Source organism: Triticum aestivum, chromosome 4A (genome assembly GCF_018294505.1).
Source record: "Triticum aestivum cultivar Chinese Spring chromosome 4A, IWGSC CS RefSeq v2.1, whole genome shotgun sequence".
In the NCBI taxonomy this organism is placed as follows: Eukaryota; Viridiplantae; Streptophyta; class Magnoliopsida; order Poales; family Poaceae; genus Triticum; species Triticum aestivum.
The window spans coordinates 625,896,229-625,904,507 of NC_057803.1; the positions used below are offsets into that span (position 1 = coordinate 625,896,229).

Consider the following 8,279-nt stretch of genomic DNA (forward strand, 5'->3'; position numbering starts at 1 on the left):
TAGATCGGTAGGGATGTAGGTGGGGTGTATGGCGCTGCAACGAATCTCATGATGTGAGCCGCCGGCCCCCACCTCTTTATATAGTGCAGGTGACAGGGGCTCGTCACCCATAGTGGGTTGAGCGCCCCCGATCAGGGCGCGGATCTAAGGGCCCGGTGGGCCGTTGGGCCCACGCAGTGGAGATCATCCTAACACTATCCACACAAAAATTTGTGGAAGGTGAAGGTTCCTGCAAAAATCAAAGTGTTTCTTTGGCTGATGAATAGGAAAAGCATTTTAACTAAAGATTCTTTGATTAGAAGAGGGTGGAGAGGATCTAAGGAATGTGTACTTCGTGGTAGAGAGGAACAGATAGATCACCTGTGCTTTACTTGTTCGGCGGCGACATTGTTATCGAGCTTATTAAAATGTGCTTTTGGACTAAGAACCACTCCCACTTCAGGTGAGGAATGCTTTGGGATTTGGATCAAAACTTTTAGGAGAACAGAACATAAATTAGTTCTGGTAAGGTTGTCGGCTATGCTCTGGGCTATTTGGAAAAGTCATAATGCAATTATCTTTGAAAACAAAAATTATACTGATCCTATGACACTTATCCAAATGATGACATACTGGAGTGTGGCATGGCCTATTTTGCAGGTAAAGGACCGAAGCAAAAAAAAAAGGAGCTGGAGCTGGGCTCAAAGCTTCACAAACGAGTAACAAGTGAAGTTTACAAGTCAGCGCAGGGGTGGAGATATAACATGCCTAGGTTACATGAAGCTTGAGGAGTCAGGCTGGGCAGGGATGCATCTTCACTTCGAATGCAGCCGCTGATTAGTTCAGGCTTGCCTCTGCTATGGATTTTAGCTGCTTTTGATGTTCTCTGCTAAACTTGTAATCGACAGGACCTTTCCCGTTTATCTTGGCTTGGACGTGGTGGTGACATTTCCCTATGTTGGGGTGCGCCAAGCTGGGCAGTAGTTATGCCTGTTTCGGTTCATGTTGCATCTAGTAGTAGTCTGGTAGCTGTTGTTGGTCCTCTTTTAAGACTCGTGCTTGTAGCTCGCTTTTGGTTTCCCAAATGGAATTCGAAGGGGAAACCCCTCTTTGATAAAAAATGACAAATGCAAGCACCAAACAATCGAACTATGGTTTTCAGCCTACATTATTTCAGCCAGACTCCTATGAGCCACAGATGCAAATATGAAAGATATATAAGTTCAGGTAACCAACGCATCCTTAGGGCTCCTTTGATTCAAAGGAATTCAATAGGATATTTGAAGGATTGAAATTCTTTGGAATTTTCTCTATGTTTGTCCTTTGATTCATAGGATTAAATCCCATAGGAATTTTTCCTTTGAAATCTTTTGTACTACATTTTATAGGAAATCTAACATCCACTCCAACCTCTTTTTACAATTTGTTTACTTTTCATGTGAAATCAAACACTCCTTACTAATTCTATAGGGTTCAAGTGGCATGACACTCCAATCCTTACTTTTCCTATTTCTACACTTTCAAAATCGTGCGAATCAAAGTGGCCCTTAACCATGCTCTAAAGACGGTGAGACAGACGGGCTCAAGCTAAGGCTTCAGCCGGCCCCGCTCTAGGTAGAGAGAAAGGCGAAAGCGAGACGTAGCGATACGTTGTCCTCCGCAAAGGGGAGGCGAATATGACGAGCAAAGCCGCTACCACTTTCCCATAAAGCCATGCTAGTTGATACACTTACACGAGAAAGGAATAAAACAGGATCAGATCGAGACACCGATATGATCATCACACAGCAAGCTCCTCGATCCTTCACATTCAGTGCAGGTTAGCATCCTATCCAAGTACAATATTACCCAACTTTCTTGTATGCGGCACAAAGCAATGGCAAATGCAAAGGTTCCCAAAGGTTCCATGCTTCTTTTTCAAGGCATGCATGCATCCCCATTAATCCCAAAATCAAGCGCTAATGAACTTGTTTAGCCCATACAGAAAATGAAGTGCGTGTAACTTGGAATGAACTTGCTTAGCTCGATCAAGATCTCTAGCTTGATTAGCTTGCTAGCTAGCTAGCCCATTTCTCCAAGCAGCAACCGTACTACTTCAATGCGAACACACCACCGCTTAGGCCCAGCTGCAAGCATGCATGCAGCAGCAAATCTGTGAGCTGTGTGGCTCACCACAATAACTAAAGCTAGCCAGCTACTCGGTGCTGCAATATGCTATGCCTGCCCTACGAGTGGAATGGCTAGTCTGGCTTAATTTTAGCATGTCACCGCGATGCACCGCACGTAGAGCTAAACTAGGTGGTTCCACCGAAAGGAACGGCTCGCTACACGTCGACGTCCGCCTCCAGGCCGTTGCCGGCCACGAGGCGCCTCATCTCCTCCTGCTCCTCCCCCTCGGTGGCCGTCGCCGTCGTGTCCGCGCCGGTGCCGGTCAGCTTCCGCGCGCGCATGGCCTCGACGCGCCAGTCGGTGCGCCACACGACGGCGACCAGCACCAGAGCCACGCAGGCGGCCTGCGCGGACAGCAGCCCGTACCACAGCCCGCGGAACCCGGACAGCGGCCCGTGCCCGAACGCCAGCAGCACCGCCACGGGCGTGCCGACGAGGTAGAAGGAGAGCAGGTTGATGCGGGCGCCCACGGCGGGCCTGGCCGTGCCGCGCAGCACGCCGCACCCCGTGGTCTGCGGGCAGTTGCCCAGCTCGCACAGCCCCAGCAGCGGCATCGCCGCCGACGCCAGCAGCACCACCGACGGCTCCCGGGTGAAGAGCGACACCCACTGCGCGCTGAAGGCCGCCGTCCACGCCACGTGCGCGAGGCCCACGCCCGCTGCGCACCACAGCGCCACCGTCGCCGCCATCCGCGCACGCCGCGGCTTCCCGGCGCCGAGCTCGTTGCCCACCTGCATGCATCCACCCACCCACCATGCAAGTCAGAAAAACCACCATGCATGCCCTGCTCAAGCTCAACAAGCTCGATCGATTAACACAAACACAGAAATGGTGTGCACTGCAGAAACAAACAGTGCCCACAGTGGAGTGAGGAGCTGGTCTTGTCTTTTCCGGCAACTGAGCAGTGGGAGCACTGCTGCCGCATGTGGCCCGGCGGCTAGCTACTGCAGCGGCCATTGATTGGTCAACTCAGCTGCTATGTGTGCACAGTGGTGCAATTGTGTGCGTGCTGCCACGAAGAGACCAGACGAGGCCATGCCATGGACCAGTGGAAGAAGAAGAAAGCAAGCAAAGCTTTTACTACCACTACGAACCTTGTCGTTTCTGTGTCTCGTCGCTGTAACTAGTAAAACTAAACTTTTCACCCGCACTATTTTACCTGGGGTAAAAACAGCAGCTGTCTAGTCTAGCTACCTGGGAATCTACCTAAGAAAGGAACGTGGGAGGGGACACGGCTAATCTGCACCCGAGCTCATATGCTCCCGCATGAACAGTAAAATCGAAAAAAAATCGAAAAAAATTCAAAAAATTTTAAACTTTTTTTGAGAGAAACATTGACAAAAGTTCTAAGTGCCTGCAAAAATTCGTCATGAAATCACATTCCTAGAAGGCGTGGCAAAAAAAACAAAAATAGTACTTTGAAAAAGCTACTTTCAAACGCATTTTGAAGCACTGAATTTGTTTTTTTTGCCACGCCTTACAGGAATGTGATTTCATGATGAATTTTTGCAGGCACTTAGAACTTTTGTCAATGTTTCTCTCAAAAAAAATTTGGATTTTTTTGAATTTTTTTGAATTTTTTTCGATTTTACTGTTCATGCGGGTGCATATGAGCTCGGGTGCAGAATGGACTTTTCGCGTGGGAGTGTGTCTTTTGGGACTCGGAATATATGTCAGTTTTTCCTTTTTCTTAGGGGAATATATGGCAGTTAATTCTGTCCAAATATTCCGTCTACCCGATCAGGTGCGTTTTTTAGGTAATTTTTTCAATGTTATGCTCTAAATACTAGAGTATGCAGTATGTACCCAAATTGAAGTATGTAGACAAATTAAACATTTTTTTTCAACTGAAAAGAGAGGAAAATATGTAGGTAGCACGCCCAAGCTCAACTACGTACTATACGTCTAGCAGCTATATAGTTGCAAGATATTTTGTGGTTCAACGGAAGCATGGCAACATTTATTTTGCCGTTTTGGAAGTAGGTCTAGGGCAAATGTGTGGAGCTAGCCTAGCTAAGCAAGTGTGTGCGGTGCATCCAACTTTTGTTCTGACTGATATTGAATGAAACTATGTTTTGACAAGAGTAGCTCAAAGCAGCTAGACAGACTTGGGTGTCTCCCAAAAACAAGCTCACATCTTCGAAGTGTTAAAGAACCCAATATACAGGATGTTTTGACAGAGTTTAGCTCAAGAAAATCGGATTTTCTTTTAAAAGAGCATGCATGCAGGGCAAAGAAATCTTCATTTCCGAAAACAGATGGTACAAAGTGACCCCAAAATATGGCGTAAAAAATGGAGGAAAAAATTAAGCTTGGTCTCGTAAATCATGCATGGGACCAAAAACGGAAGTGAATATCGGTCGCGTATCATGCAAAACAGAAGGTGCAAAAAAAAAAGTAAAGAGAGCACCAGAAAATGTGTGAGCAAGAGGGATGTGCCGGCACAACCTACGTATGATACGTCGGATGATGATGCATGCTCACAACAAACTCATCATCACCAGCAATATAACAACCTCTCGCCCACATCACTAACGGATCGGTCGATCGATGCGATGCGATGTGATTGAAACCCCAAAAGGAATTTTGCAGTTGGGTGATCGACACGAATCAAAATAATAATAATTCTTTGTGGAAAGTTGATGACAATGGCGGGCAAGTGTTCATTTCACGAATCAAAGATTTTTTTTCCTTTTGGAAAGTTGACACCAATGGCGGGCTAGTGTCCTTTCCTAATCTTATTCTTACCCGGGTGGAGACGCAGGCGGCGAGCGCCATGGGCACGGTGTACATCAGGCTGGTTGTCTGGATGAGGACTCCCGCGGCGCCGACGGCGGCGGTGGGGTTGGCAAGGTAGCCGGCGAGCACGGTGACGACCTCGTACCACCACCACTCGAGGCAGACGCCGATGCAGCTGGGCACGGCGAGGCGGACGAGGCCGCCGAGCCCGCTGGCTACGGCGGCGGGCCGCGCGAAGCCCCTCCACGTGTCGTCGCACGCACCCGCCCAGCGGACGTAGGCGAGCAGGAAGAGCACCATGTTTGTGTTTGTGAGCGCCTGCGCTGCCGCGACGCCGCGCACGCCGAAGCCCATGCGGAAGACGAGGAGAAAGTTGAGCGGGATGTGCAGCGCGACGGCGGCGGCGGAGCAGGCGGCCATGGGCTTGGTGATGCCCTGGGACCTAAGGTAGACGCGGAGCGGCTGGAGCACGGCCAGCGCGGCGAGGTCCGGGAGCGCCCACGCGGCGTATGCGGCGGCGGAGGCGGAGATGGCTGGGTCCTGGCCGAGCGCGACCAGGATGGGGCCGACGTTGAGCCAGAGCAGCGCGATGGGGACGGCGGCGATGGCGAGCAGCAGCACGGCGCGGTGGAGGGAGAGCGTGAGCAGGTCGTAGTTGCGGGAGCCGTAGGCCTGCGCGCAGAGCGGCTCCAACCCGGACGCGAGGCCGAAGAGCACACTGTGGCCAGTGATGTTGGTGAGCCCGATCGCGAGCGCGCCGCCGGCGAGGTCAAGCGGGCCGAGGCGGCCCAGGCAGAGCACGGACACCATGGCGCGCAGGTACACCACGCAGTTGAGCGCTGTGATCGGCGCCGCCATGCGCCACAGCTCCCGCAGCTCCTCCGCCGCCGAAGGGTTGTCGTCGCCGCCGTCCACGTGGCTGCCTTGGCCGCCCTTGCTTCCGTTCTCCTGCTGCTTCTTCGCCTGGAGCGGGATGGCCATGTCGGCGCCTCTTTCTTGGCTGGCTAGCCGGTGTTTGCTGTCGTTGCCGAGGCAGGGCAGAGGCGGCGCGCGCCCGAGAAGAGGAGGAGGCAGGGAAGGACTAGTGCGCGCTGATGGGAGGCGAGGGAGCGACGAATGGTGTTTCGTTTCCGGCAGGGCTCGCTTCCCTCCCCTGTATCTGTATGTATACGAACGACTCTTGGGATTTGGCTGTAAATGTGACCGCGCAGACGTGCGGTGTACTCAGTAGGAACGAACGCGTTACCGGTCTGCCATGAAAGACGCTGCAGTTTCCAGAGTCCTCGTTATTGTATCTCTACGTATACCACTGCCGCCGCAAACGCAGATATGAACCTGTGGGCAGTGTGGCGTTACTGGTGCACTGAGCGCGCGAAACACATTGGTTCTTTTTGCAATTCAATGGGACCTGTATAAGTCTGCGTTGTCGGGACATCCAAATTCCGGTATTTTGGAAACAAACGTGTGGGAGTTTTATCAGAGTCGAACATGTAATTGACCAATCACATGCATGGTTCCTCTCTTCTCTCTCCTTCCATTAGCATATGCATGGTTCCCTCTTCTCTCTCTCCTTCCAGCACACAAATATTCCACCACATGCATGGTCGACGTACCTTTTCTTCTCCCAGCCGGATAATTTGCAATTAGCGTTGGATCGCGCTCTTCCGTATCATGTCGGCGGACCACGTCCGTACACAAAAACAAACATATATCAAAGGAATTTGCTGTCTGCGTTGGAAATCAAGTCAAATCTCACTAAATCAAATCTTAAGAAAATCTCAACTAAATCCAAACTTTTCATGCCTTTCATTACTTCTACCCAAATCAAGTCAAATCTTACCAAAAACATCAACTATAATCAAAGTTGTTCGGCTCATTTGACGTGTGCGCGTGTTTTTAGTTTCCTTTTTTATTCTATGTTTTCTTTTTTGGTTTCTTTTTTCTGTTTTAGCTCTACTCCTAAAGAAGGAGTTGCACTAGTAGAAAAGAGGGCTTTAGTTCAGGCCGGGTCGGCCCATTAGTCCCGGTTCAGTCCAGAACCGGGACCCATGGGGCATTGGTCCTGGTTCGTGAGGCCAGGGGCCTGCCGGACCTCGTGGGGACATTGGTCCCGGTTCGTCTGGCCCCTTTGGTCCCGGTTGGTGGGACGAACCGGGACCAATGGGCCTCGCTCCTGGCCCACCATCATTGGTCCCAGTTGGTGGCTTGAACCGGGACAACATGTTTCCCTTTAGTCCCGGTTGGTGGGACGAACCGGGACCAATGAGGTGCCTATATATACCCCTCGCCCGCGAGCAGAGCACTCTAGTGCTCTGTTTTTCTCTGGCCGGCGAGGGAGGGCTTTCTGGTGCTCTAGCTCACCTCCTATGCACATGAGATGTTCGATGAAATGCCCGAGCCACACTAGTTAAGCTTTCTCTCGAAGCTCGACCTCAAAACTTCATTTTCCTCGAGATTTGTCTAAATTTAGCGGCCCGTCACGTCTCATTCCCATCTTCACCGCCGTCGATCGCCCGCGCCGATCTCGTCGCCGGCACCACCATGGTGAGCCTCTTGTTCTTATCTTCTTTCTAAAAGAAAAAAAATTCTTACTTTAGATAGATACTTGTCTAATTTTCTTACTTTTATTATTGCTTGTTATTATATAGTGCGATGGTTTTGGTATCCACCCCCATCGGCCCTCGTCCTGGCTATGATTCGGATGTGGTATATATTATCTTTTTATAACTATTTGGTTCATTTATTGTTTATGACAATTATGCCGACCAACGTGACATAGATTTTATTTATGTAGGAGGTAGTTGAACCGGAAATTCCAATCGACCCTATTGTCGAGAGGTTAAATTTAGTTGAAGAAGAAAACAATTACTTGAAGGAAAAAATAAAAAAATTGAGGAGGAGAAGATGATATTGGAGTTGCATGTTGCGGATGTCGTCGATGATCACAAGATCAAGATGGATGCAATGCGGTTGAAGATGAGAATGATTAGAAAATATGCCATTTATACCGAGGCTTGGTATCATTATGCTGTTGGATCAATTGTTACCTTGGTTGCGATTATGATCACATTTGTTTTCGCATTGAAATGTTTTACATAGTTTCAATGTATGGTTTAATTAATTAGATGCTCTGGAGAGCTATATGTTGTTAGATGAGAACTATGTATGTACTTTGGTTTTAATGTGATGATGAACTTCTATTAATTTGGTCACTTAATTATCTATTCATGATGTTCTGTAATGGTTTTTGACACACTTAATTATATATAATGCATGCAGATGAACCGGCAATGGATGTACGGTGACAGACACACCTCCGAGTACATTAAGGGCGTGCATGATTTTCTCGAAGTGGCTGAGGCAAACAAGCATAATGGTTTTATGTGTTGTCC

General features: G+C 49.4%; 1 protein-coding gene across 1 annotated transcript; it reads right to left on the bottom strand.

The window, feature by feature from the left end:
* Positions 1-1,753: 1,753 nt before the first annotated feature.
* On the bottom strand, positions 1,754-6,143 carry LOC123087729 (protein DETOXIFICATION 54). Its single transcript, XM_044509825.1, has 2 exons — positions 4,897-6,143; positions 1,754-2,879 (listed from the first exon to the last, which is right to left on the bottom strand). Exons 1-2 carry the CDS (start codon positions 5,866-5,868, stop codon positions 2,304-2,306), a joined length of 1,548 nt encoding a protein of 515 aa, XP_044365760.1. The 5' UTR covers positions 5,869-6,143; the 3' UTR covers positions 1,754-2,303.
* Between the last annotated feature and the right edge of the window lie 2,136 nt (positions 6,144-8,279).

Coding starts and splice junctions, on each gene's coding strand:
- LOC123087729 (XM_044509825.1), bottom strand. CDS start 5,868: ATGGCCATCCCGCTCCAGGCGAAGAAGCAGCAGGAGAACGGAAGCAAG. Junction 2,880..4,896: donor CCGCCTGCGTCTCCACCCGG/GTAAGAATAAGA, acceptor GGATGCATGCAG/GTGGGCAACGAGCTCGGCGC.